At 37.8% G+C, this 12,850-nt stretch overlaps 2 protein-coding genes across 3 annotated transcripts in view; one reads left to right on the top strand and one right to left on the bottom strand.

Moving 5' to 3' along the window:
• LOC106871512 (ATP-dependent RNA helicase DHX8) overlaps nucleotides 1-12,850 on the top strand; it is a 143,879-nt gene that overhangs the window by 36,146 nt on the left and 94,883 nt on the right. The gene's annotated exons all lie outside the window — the stretch shown is intronic.
• The window catches only part of LOC106871522 (integrin alpha-9), a 93,511-nt gene that overhangs the window by 43,486 nt on the left and 37,175 nt on the right, over nucleotides 1-12,850 (bottom strand). The window contains exons 2-4 of the mRNA XM_014918024.3: nucleotides 7,037-7,143; nucleotides 4,459-4,547; nucleotides 1,910-2,092 (exon numbers count right to left, since the gene is read on the bottom strand). Coding sequence (XP_014773510.1) covers nucleotides 1,910-2,092; nucleotides 4,459-4,547; nucleotides 7,037-7,143 — 379 coding nt within the window. The remainder of the gene's footprint in view (nucleotides 1-1,909; nucleotides 2,093-4,458; nucleotides 4,548-7,036; nucleotides 7,144-12,850) is intronic.

The raw sequence follows: 12,850 nt of genomic DNA, 5'->3' as shown, positions 1-12,850 counted from the left end.
AGAGAGGGGGAAGATGGGTATGGGAGGGGAGAGGAGAGAGGGTGGGTATAAGAGAGGGAAGGTGGGTATGGGGGGAGAAAAAGAGGGGAAGGTGGGTATGGGGGGGGGAGAAAGAGAGTGAGAGAGAGGGAAGAGGGGTATGGGGGAGGAAGAGAAAGAGAGTGAGAGAGTAAGGGTGAGAGAGGGGGAGTACGAGAGAAGAGAGAAAGAGTAGGGGTGAGAGAGGGGGGAGTAAGAGAGAGGAGAGAAAGAGTAGGGGTGAAGAGAAGTGGGAGTGGAGAGAAGTATGAAGAGAGGTGAAGAGACATACAAAGAAGTAGGAATCGGAGCAGGAGGTGGGGAGGGGAGAGATGGGTGGTAGGAGGGAGGGTGGGGGAGAGAGACAGGAGGAGGGGGTGAGATGAAGAGTGGAGGGGAGTTGAGCCCATGTGGCGCAAAGGAGCGAAGATAGAAGATTAATCCCTGTTCACGGCGCAAACGGGAGTCCGGATGGCCCCTGTGCATGGACAATCCAAACACAGACAGGTGTTGCCGCAAGGAGTGGCCGGCAGAACGGAAGTGGCGTGACACCGGGGTGTCATTGCCGACGTTGATATCTCGGAGGTGTTCCGCGAATCGGTCGGCCAGGCGGCGCCCCATTTGTCCGATGTACAGGGATTGGCAGAGAGAGCAGGAGAGGCAATATATGATGTTGGTAGACGTGCAGGTGAAGGAGTCGGTGATGCGATAGGGTCGGTGATGGGTGCTGGTGAGGAGGGTGGTGTTGGAGAGGTAAGGGCAAGTGCGGGAGCAGGGGAACGAGCCAGGTTGGGAGGTTGGGTTGGGGAAGAAGCTGTGGACCAAGAGGTCCCGTAGGTTGTGGGCTCGTTTGAAGGAGGGGAGGGGTCGATTAGGGAAGATGTGGGAGGTGGAGGGGTCGGACTGGAGGCGCCGAAAAGCTATATATATATATATATATAATGTTGTAATAAAAACCACAAGACTAGTGAAATATGGCTACCCAGGCTTTCCTGGCTGAAACATTAATTCATTGTATTTCACCATTTTTCAAGCTGAGAGCTAGACTGTTTGTTAATAGCCTTTTAAGCAGCCGATGTTTGAACAAGTAATGTTCATAAGGAAGAAGACAAAAAGAAAAACACAGGGGAGATAACCAACATTGCAATAGAGAAATGTCAAAAAGGCATAATAGAGATATTAATGATTTACAATGTGTCCAGTGGCCTATTTTTAAATTCCACCATGATGAATTTAAGATGCGGGCATGAAGAAAACTTTCATTCTTGGGATTTACATAGTCATTGGAGGGTCTAGAGTCCTTTAAGATATATATATATATATATATACATATATATATATATATATATATATTTATTTATTTACTCTCTTTTACTTGTTTCAGTCATTTGACTGTGGCCATGCCAAAGAAGACAATAGAGCTGGCTGCAGTCCTCTGGCTTGTAAGCTCCGGTCAAATCATCCAACCCATGACAGCATGGACAATAGACATTAAATACTGATATTTACTCTGGTACTTTACCTTTTCATTCAGTCTCCTTATTAATTTCTGACTTAGGTGCAAAAGGAACAGTCAAATATTTGGCCCTGATTCTTAACAGGTCTTGTGTTTTTTGACTTCTGAGCAGTGAAAGGCAAAGTTGATCTCGGTCTGGAACAAATATCACTAAATATTTTATCCAGTGTTCTAATGATTCTGCTAATCCCACTGCTCACTTATTTCCAAGCAAAGGAATAACTGCCCCAGTCAAGTGAACAACAAACAGCCTGGCCATACTTTCACAGAGGAATACAGATGACACTATTTGCAGGAACATTGGTGTTTTGCTTACAGCCAGAATGCATAGGTCATCATAGCTGGAGCTAAAAAATTATTCATGAAGAATCTTACCTTAGAATATTTCATTGATGTACCTAATTGAGCAACACCATAGTAGTAAACACCGTTTCTTTTCTGGTCTGCTTGGCACTCCAGCATTCTTGTGTCTTGACCAGTTGCGTCAGACATCTCAAGACAAATACCTGTCATCCGTTGTGACCGTAATAAAAGAATTGTGTATCTATGGGCACATATCTGCAAAAAAGTTTCCATTTGTGTTTTTAAATTAGTATTATGTAGCTAAAGATGGATCAATCAATCAATTAATCAATCCGTATCTATCCATCCTCATGATGGTGATCATCGTTATATAAGTGTTGTAAAATATGTGCAAGTATATATTAAGCATGATGCAAGCATTATCTGATATAGAACTCAATACTTGGACAAGAGTAACGTATGTTTATTATATCAAAAAATGATAGTCTTCTTGATTTTCTCCTGACATTTGATTACAACTGTGACTGCAATGAAAGAACCAGGATTTTCTATTATCTTTCTTACCCTAAATAAAATCTTAGACTCCTTTATTGTCTAGGTGAAACTTTAGAGGACTATCAATTTAAAAAACATTTTTTTTAGGCAGCGAGCTGGCAGAATTGTTAGCATGCTGGACAAAATATTACTAAGCATTTTGTTCATCTTTACATTCTGATTCAAATTCTGGCAAAGTTGAATTTGTCTTTCATCCTTCCAGGGGTCGATAAAATAAATACCAGTTAAACATTGGGGTCAATGTAATCAACCAGCCCCCACCTCTAATATTCTAGGCCTTGTGCCTATAGTAGAATTATTTTTATATAATAAACATCTACATACATACACACACCTTCAACAGAATGCCAGACTCTTTTGCATGAACCATTCCCAGTTGATTTTGTGGTTATTCCAAACAGCTATGGGAGTGGAAATATGCAGAATTGTGTTCTCCAAAGGTACAATAATCTTTTCTACTCTAGGTACAAGGCCTGAAATTTTTGGGGAGGGGCCCAGTCAATTGGATCAACCCCAGTGGACAACTGGTACTTAATTCATTGACCCTGGAAGGATGAAAAGCAAAATTAACCTTGGTGGAATCTGAACTCAGAATGTAAAGACAGATGAAATACTGCGAAGCATTTCGCCCAGCGTGCTAACGTTTCTGCCAGCTCGCCACCTTTTCCAAAGGTACAATAATGCATTTACAATGGTTTTAACCAAAGATTTAAAAGTTGGTAGTCCAAGTTGCTATTTTAAAACTGTGCAGCTAAAATCAAACTCAAGACTTTATGATTGTGAGCCTAATCCCCTAACCACTTAGCCACATACCTTCATATATAATGTATAATGAAATGTCAAATGGTAATGATGAATGAAAATGTACAAGTCATGAATTTTTGAAGAAGCCTGAACTGGTTTTGCCAATTACATCCTTTTACTCAGAGAAAACTCATGAACTGAAATCAAAGATTCTGTCATGTCACACATCTCTACTCTACATCTCATTATTCTATTACTTGGTCTTAAGTACTTTAATCATTCTGTCTGCCAAGTCTATACCTACACCATACTCACACACCAGAGTTGTAACTCATTTAATCCTTTCGTTACCATATTTCTGTTGAGATCCTCTGTGTTTCTTTTAATTAATTTTAAATACAACAAAGAATTTAGTAAAATAATTAGTTATCATTCAGCTAGTATTAGAACTAAGCTTTGGTGGAAGATTTTAACTCAGAACTTTTGAAAGCAAGACATTTGTACTACAGAGCCAGAGGTGGTTTCAGCCGGGTTGGTATTAAAAGGGTTAAAAGCATCTGTATTGGTGTTCCTTAATTGTAAGGTATGTGGTTGAATCCCCTTGTCTTACTTCTTATATGCATACAAAGCATACATCCACTCTCGTCTTTAATCTTTTGCCTGTCCAAAGCGTTTTTATAAATTTATCCTACACATCCATGCTTGTTTTCAGACATTGTTGCAAACCCTTGTTTCATGTTCTGAGTAACATAAAACTTTCCCTTCATAAGTCCCAAGTTATTCTGGGAGTTGAAAAGAAAGATTCCAAAAGGGTATGAGGTATGATGCATGGATGCCAGGGAAATATGTCCTGTGTATCAGAATGGATACACAGGACAGGCAAATGGTTAACATCTAACCACAAACGTCACCAGTCTGACCCTTTTCTTATAGAATGGATAACGAAGGAAATTGTTGTATACGGTGCTCAGGTGCACTACGACTAAAATAAAAAGTAAATAAAAAGGGGGCCATCAGGTGTACTTTTGGCGGATTTCAGGAAGCACAGAAGCTTTGAAGGATGTACTGTCGCGACAGCTAATAAATGATGCAGGTAGTTTATTCCAGCATGAAAAAATGTTTCCGAAAGTCATGGGTGCTGTGTTGTTTTTGATTTTATAAGTATATTTGCAAGTGTTTGTTATATGGACTTCAAAAAGGTGCCCAAGGTTATTGTTGGAAAGTTGGTAGATAACCATGTTAGTGATTTAAAAAAGTAAAATATATTTTAGTCTGAATCAACAGAAAATGTGTAAAAAAAAAAAAAAAAGTTATACTCTTACCATGACTTTATTTTTCTGTTCATTCGTATCCATTGTTCCACCAATCCAGAGATCATTTTTGGAATAACCATAACCATTCTTAGTTTTAACTGTAATGAGAGATATAAGTATGTCAGAGTTTGAGTCCCTCAATCCAGCTATGTAGGGCAAGCTATTTGAAAAGTATCTTGGTTGTTCACACAATGAAGTACTAAGAGATATAAACCATTAACCAATAAGTTAGGTTAGCATATTTAATATAAGTAACATCAAAAACTCAATTACATACAAGTATTGTTAATTAAAAAAAAACTTAGGCAATGAGTAAAAAACATTAGCTATTTAACCAATATTTATTTTGACAAGATAAACTAATGCTCTGCATGTTTCAGTTTTATTAAACCTTTTCAGCAAATCTGAAATAAAATACAAGAAATTAGGCTATGGTTGTCTTTTCCCCACCACATACTGTTCCTAATTGGATTTTTGACGTTCACCATGTTAAATTTGTAAACAATAACTTAAGTAGTCTTTTCATGCAGATGGCATCTCCGAGCAATTAACTTCAGTGATTTAAAAAGGTAAAAAACAACATTTACTTTTCTCTAGCTAGGTCAGCTGGAGCAGTTATCAATATAGCTCCAGATTTTGTTGTTTTTAGTTAATCTCAGGTCAATTTTGATAAAGAAAACCTATGATCAAAAGTCAGCCATGACTATCCCATTTTTTTAAAGACATGTATTACTACATTTGTCTAATGTGTCCTCTTATTTGAATAGATTCTACTCTTAATAGATTCTACTTTGACCTGCCGCTGATGTATTTGTCTGAAAACAAATGAATCTTCTGAGCAAGCATGTTATTGGACTATCATCTCCTTAGAAATACATGAAGTTCAAATACAGTTACGAGGCTTTTAATTCGGTGTACCTCAGTCCACTGTTAGTTATGGCTTACCATCAGATTGTCTGAAAATGCTGAGAGATACATTGGCAAACCGTCCAGGAGGTGGTGGTGGAGAGATTTATTTAACTGTTTTAATACCAACCCACCTGAAATCTCCCTTATTCTGTGATACAAACTGCTTGTTTTAAAGTGATCATCATTATCATCATCATCATCATCATTTAACGTCTGTCTTCCAGGCTGGTATAGGTTGGATGGTTTGACAGGAGGCGAAACATCCCTGAAAGTTTCATCCAAATCCATCCAGCAGTTCTTGAGATATCTTGTCCACAGACAAGCAAACAAACAAACACAATGAAAAACAATACCTCTACCTTCGCTAAGGCAGAGGTAACAAGGAAAAGATTCCAGAGGGTGCTGATGTAGTGGAGTGAAAGAACTGGGCATAGTGAATTAGTGTGTGTGATCCTGAGAGGATAGGATGCACCAAGAATGAGAAGAGGGGTCAAAGGTGCCTGTGTGTTAAAGGTACAAGATCAACCAGCTCCAAGGAATAGAGACCAATGTAGCAGTGATAGAAAAGACAGAGGAGGAGACATTATGCCTATCATGCCTGTGAAGCAGAGGCTAGAATGTGTCCCATTAGTTAGTCAGACATATTACTGAAGTAAGATTACGTTCTGTAGAGAGAAGGGTCTTATACAAATATCACAGCACAATCTTAATTCACAACGCATGCATTGTCAATTAAAAATCTATTTCCCCAGGGGCCAGGAAAGGCTTCCAGCCATATAACAGTTTTTCTTCAAGCACTTATATCTGATCATGGTTGATTTTGAACATTTAATTGAAGTTTATGAGTGTAATTAAGTTCATATTGCATTTGTCAACATGTGTCATTGGTTTAAAAGAAATTCATTCTGAAAGAAAGATGCTTTAGAGTGGAAATAAATGGTGACATATATCAGTAGAGGTCAGATGTTTAGTATTGACATTGATGTATTTGTGGGGAGTGGGGTTATGGAGAGGCAGACAAAGTGAAAATAATTAATAAAAAGAAAGAGCCTGTTTCAGGTTACAGTAATGAGTAAGTAGTGAGTGAATGAAAAACAGGAAGTGAAAGAAGAGGAAGGAGAGGGAGGGTCAAGAATGAAAAGTGAGAAAAAGTGTTAGCAGGTGACTTTTCAAAAGGGGAGTAGATAGAGGTAGAGAAGGAAAACAAGTGAGGTGGTTAACTAGAGAATGGTAACTAGAAAGATTGTGGGAAACAAGAGTAATGGACAGGTTGATAGTTATGCAAACCACAAATGGCTAATGATTGAAAAATAGTGACGTGTGTGTGTGTGTGTGAGTGATCATTTTAACATCCACTTTTCCATGTTTGCATGGGTCAGAGAGAATTTGTCAAGGCAGATTTTCTTTGGCCAGACATGTTTTTGCAGAATATTGGATATGAATGACAGTGACGTTCATTTACAAGTATCATGTGATGTTAAGACAAGGAAACACAAACATTTACAAACTCACAACACACACATACATACACACACACAGCACTCATACACACACACACACACACATGTGTATCACAAACTTTAGGAATCCCCCTCGAATTTTGTATTGTGTGTGTATAATTATATATATAATTACTTGCTGTGAAAAATCTTAAATCAGATAAAATGAAGCTGCTTACATTGAACATCAATTGGTTGGCAAGAATTTGTCTGCTGTACTGAACAGGAAAATATTTTTCCATGGGTGTTTGCGCCTTCTTTAAACTTTGGTGCGCCTACAATTAACCTGGAATTTCAAGAAAACAACAGATAAGTACAAAAATGTGTGTATGTATGTGTGTGTGTTTCATCGTCATCAAACGTCCATTGTCCATGCTAACATAGGTTGGACTGTGTGATGAGAGCTGGCAAGAAAAGTTTCCAATAAAAACAAAGCAAAAAAATGGGAAACATTAGCAGGTTTATAAGATCAAAGAAAAATGTTTTCAATATATTATTTAGATTCGAGATATTAACAATAAATTTCAAGGTGTTTGGTTCTGTTCAAGATGTTTGGTCTGTTCAGCTGTGTCTATGTATCTATGTATGAACTTTTCTTTGGATTTATGTATCTGCTGTCTCTCTCATCTTTCTCTCTTTATCTTTCACTTCCTTTGTGTCCCTCTTCTCTCCTGCTTTTGATTTAACAGTGTGTATATGTATCTATATATCTACTTCTCTTGCAATGTGATAAACATTTAAAAACACAAAACGAACGCCGTCACCACTCAATGTCTCTTTCACTCTCTCTCACTCTTTCTTTCTTATTCTCTCTCACTCTCTCTTTCTCTCTTACTTGCTCTCTGTCCTCCTCTCTCTCACTTTGCCACTTCTTTGAAGTAAGTGTGACGCACACTACAGGTACGTACAAAAGCAAAAAGTTAGCATATTAATATTATTGATAATGATTTTAACACAAGGCCAGCAATTTCAGGGGAGGGGTTAAGTCAATTAAACTGACCCCAGTACTTAGCTGGTACTTAATTTATCAACCGAGAAAGGATGAAAGGCAAAGTTGACCTTGGTGGAATTTGTACTCAGAAAATAGCGATAGGTGAAATACTGCAAGGCATTCCATCCAGCGTACTAACAATTCTGCCAGTTCACCACCTTAATAATAATAATAATAAAGATAATAATAATAACAACAATAGTAATAATAATAATATACTGATAATCCTTTCTACTATAGGCGCAAGGCCTGGATTTTGTGAGGAGGGGAACAGTTGATTACATCGACCCCAGTGTTACTCGAAAGGTAAAGTGCTAGAACAAACACCACAAGGTATTCTGCCCAATACCTTAATGATTCTGTTAACTTACTGCCCTAAATAACAAAGATTTGAATGAAATATGCATTATTAGTCATTAAGAGAATAAATTAATTATTTAACCCCTACCCCCAGTTTAGTCATAAGTTTTCACCAAGTGCAAATATGTTATTAATTTAGTAAATGGTTGCAAACACCACCGTCACCACAACCACCACCAAAATCATTATCACCAATACTACCACCATCACCGCAACCACCACCATCATCACCATCACTACCACTATCACCACCACCATCAACACCACCACCAGCATTGACCTCATAATCATCATCATAGTCCCCATTATTGTAACCATCATGAAGGTGGTGAGCTGGCAGAATAGTTAGCATGCTGGACGAAATACTTAGCAGTATTTCGCCCATAGCTATGCTCTGAGTTCAAATTCTGTCAAAGTTGACTTTGCCTTTCATCCTTTTGGGGTCGATGAAATAAGTACCAGTTATACCCTGGGGATCAATATAATTGACTTGTCCAACCACTTCCCCCAAATTTCAGGCCTTGTGCCCATAGTAGAAAGGATTATTGTAACCCTCATCTAAATTCACATCATTACTATGAACCAGTGAAGGAGTCTCTACATAGTTGCTTGACCTGTTGGGAAAGGCAACGGAATTTCCCTCAAATCAGACCTTACCATCTTAAAGGACACATTAAATAATGTAAGGACACATTGGATAATGTGGTGGTGGTGGTGTGGGAGCCAAGTTGACCTCAGCAGGATTTGAACTCAGATGCTAAAGAACTGGAGCAAATAAAAAGAGACATTCTGTTTTCTTGTATCAGGATTGATAATGGGGTAGCACATTTACCACCACCACTACTACCGCTCCACCACCATCATCAAGATCATTTGTACAAAATGTAGGAGAGGAGGGTCGGGTTGCTGTTGAAACCTGATATCAAATCAAAAATATTTAATTTAATTCTTTTTAAATTTCCACAAAATAAAGCTAACCTCATTCATGTTAAGTTATAAATCAATCCACGAAAACAACTTTTTACTTTCAATGTTTGTATTGTTTTGTAAATTTTCTTTATTTTGAAAAAAAAAATTTTTTAGCAGCTTTGCCAATATATTTTTCAACATGCCAACGCCTTGCTAAATAACGAATTCTTTACAGTAGGGGAGAAATAAAGATTTAAAATGCATACCATATACACAAAAAAAGAATGGAATATTTGTAGTTTTTATTTCTTTAGAAAGAAAGAAAAAGAGCCTTAGTTTTTATCATTATTATTATTATTATTATTCTGTGAAAGCATTTAAAATAGTTTTACAAATGAAAAAAAAGAATGTGGTGGTGGTGAGGGGACTTACATTTCTAATTTTATTAATTATATCCCCACAAGAATATAATTTCATATTTGATATGGGTTTCTTTTTGATGAGGTTTAAGTTACGTATTTTAGAAGATGAGGGGTGAGGTGGGGTGAAACAGTACTAATGCCCATAAGTACCCCTTCTCTCTCTCTCTCTCTCGGCAATGATATTACCAAAGTGGGATTACTGGAGTCATAGTATACATTTTTTATGGTTTAGTCAGAAGTGGAAAGGAAGCACCTAGTACCTTTTTTGAGGGTCTTCTGAGACTTGTGGTGGTGGGTACAGGGAGGAAAAAAAGAAACCTCTGGAGGTCTGCTTTAAATACTTGCAACAGAGTGGGCTTTTAGGGGGGTTTTATTAAGGCACAGTCAAGGGCCAGGTGGTGGTGTTAAACAAGGAAAAAATTAGGTCTACCACACAAAAATGGCTTCCTCTGTAGAATCTCTGCCTATAGGCACAATGCCTGCAATTTTGGGGGAGAGACCAAGTTACATTGATTTCAGTGCATAACTAGTACTTAATTTATTGACCCCAGAAGGATGAAAGGCAAAGTCGACCTCAGCTGAATTTGAACTCAGAATGCGAAGATGGATGAAATACCACTAAGCGTTTTGCCTGGTGTGCTAACAATTCTGCCAGTTCACTGCCTTAACAACAACAGCAACAACAACAATAATAATAATGATTTCAAATTTTGCTACAAGGGCTGCTTGGGGGGAGGAGATGAAGTTGATTACATCAACCCCAGTGTGTAACTGGTACTTATTTAATCAACCCTGGAAGGATGAAAGGCAAAGTCGACCTCGGCAGAATTTGAACTGAGAACGTAGCACCAGGTGAAATACCACTAAGCATTTTGCCTGTTGTGCAAACAATTTTGCCAGCTCACCGCCTTAACAACAACAACAATAATCTTTACTCTAGGCACAAGGCCCGAAATTTTGGAGGAGGAGACTAGTCGATTAGGTCGACTCCAGTACACAGCTGGTACTTAATTTATTGACCCCAAAAGGATGGAAGGCAAAGATGACCATGGTGGAATTTGAACTCAGAACATAAGGACGGACGAAATACCGCTAAGCATTTCACCTGGCATGCTAAAGATTCTGCCAGCTCGCCACCTTATACAACAACAATAATAATAATTGCTTCAAATTTTGATGGCAGGGAGCAAATCAATGACACTTCAGTGCTTGATCTTATTGACCTCGAAAGGAGGAAAGGCAGAGTTGACCACTGTAAGATTTGATCTTCGAACACAGAGCCTGAAAAAACTGCTGCTAAGCATTTTGACCGATGTTCTAACAATTCAGCCAATCTGTAATAATAAATCTAATTCAGCATAAGACCTTATTCCTGGAATTTTCTTCAGTTTGGCAATGCTACAAAATGGAAACTGCTTTTCTCGTTTTTGTAAATTGAAGGGAGGTAAAAAGTTTCCTAACTTACTGGTCGTCATCATCACCATCATCATCATCATCTCATCATCATACTTGATGTTTAAATTCATACTGGCCATCTTTACCCTTCATCTTTTCAGAACTGATAAATACACTCCCTCCCCTCCCACCATCACTGCCCCCATCCAGTTGATATGCTAAGTACCAGTTACACACTGGGGCCAATATAATTGACTTGCCACATCCATCCAATAAGTTTCAGGCCTTGTGGCAATAATAGAAAGGATTGTTATTGTTGTTTTTGTTGTTTGGTTGGTAGAGTGATAGACCAGAAGTGCATGGGACCAGATGGTATTTAGTACTTTGTTGTTTCTGCTAAGCTTAAATACCATCAGATCACATTTGCCTTTCATCTCTTCAGAGTCAATAAAATTAAGTACCAGTCATAAAATGGTGCTAGGTCACTCAACTAAACAGGCTATATATTGTTCAGTATATGGTGGACCTTGTGCTTCTGAGTTCAAATACTGTACAGAGCAGCATCTTAGGCCTCCTTGACCAGTGGGAAAAGGGGAAAAAGCCTTAGACAAGAGGCCAGATTTAAATGCTTGCAACAGATTGGACTCTACTAAACATACTTGAAGGCCAAATGAGGATATTAACTAACATGTGCAAGGATCTAAAACCATTCAAAGACAGGAATAATTCCACCATTAAAGGGCTTCCATGCAGTTTCTGTTTTCTATCTTTTTCTCACAAGGTTTTGGTCAACTGATAGAAAGCACTTTCCCAAGGTCCTGCTGCATGATGGGATCAAATCCGGTGCCACCTAGTTGAGAAAGGCATGTCTCAATCAAACACACATGTACATGCACCGATAAGCAACGTGGCCAATTATAAATTAATTGACTGCTGACTATTTATAATGTAATTACATATTGTGATATTAAAATGCATATTGTAATTTATTGTAAGTAGTAAATTATATTTCATGGTTAATCTTCATTGTGGAGCCACTGTTTGAGAGTTTAGTCAAACATAATCAACTATAAGTTAATTCTTTCTCTCAAGATGATATAGGAAAGGAATTTCTCCACCCTCACACAGAACACACAGTCATAAGAGAAACTTTATAGTCAGACAACACAGAATCGTAGTGGAATACAACCATGCATGCACACAAACACACACACATTAATGCAAATGTGTCATAGGGCCCACATGTGCATTTGTGTGTGTAAGCAGAATAGTCCCCCCACACACACACACAAGACATATGTATATTTGAAATGACTCATATTTGTTACTTAATAAATTAGAAAAATCTTCAGTAAGTCATAAGTTTTAGATTAGGTCAGATAAACTTCACATAGAATTAGTCACTTCACTGCCCACTTATATCAGGCAGAGAGGGGACAAGTGGTCGAGGGTAGTAGGACACAAGTACTTAGCTATAATACACGTGTCTATGTATATACATATGTGTATGTATATATATACATGTGTGTATGTATATACATATGTATGTATATATTTATACACATACATGTGTGTGAACTATGATGTTTATCAATGTATTTGTATAAAAACGTTACATATGTACTTATGTGAATGATGTATAAAGGAAAAGATGTATATATGTGCTGGAGGCAGAGCTTGAGAAATTGAATGTGTTTATGAAATTAAGGAGGAGAGGAGAAAGAGATGAAAAAATGGGAAAAGGTGTAAAATAATGCATACCTGTGTAGAACAGTGGTTCCCAACCTTTTCACTACCAAGGACCCCTTTTATTTAAATGAGTTTTCCCATGGACCCCTTTTAATATGCTTATCCTTAGGTAGATAGATATTGGAAATTTTGAATTTAGTTCATGGACTCCCAGTACTACTTTTGCG

The sequence above is a fragment of the Octopus bimaculoides genome, chromosome 18 (genome assembly GCF_046866305.1).
Source record: "Octopus bimaculoides isolate indiv1 chromosome 18, ASM4686630v1, whole genome shotgun sequence".
Taxonomy (NCBI): domain Eukaryota; kingdom Metazoa; phylum Mollusca; class Cephalopoda; order Octopoda; family Octopodidae; genus Octopus; species Octopus bimaculoides.
The sequence above is the reverse complement of the archived record's forward strand: the minus strand, read 5'-3'. Positions and strand labels throughout refer to the sequence as shown.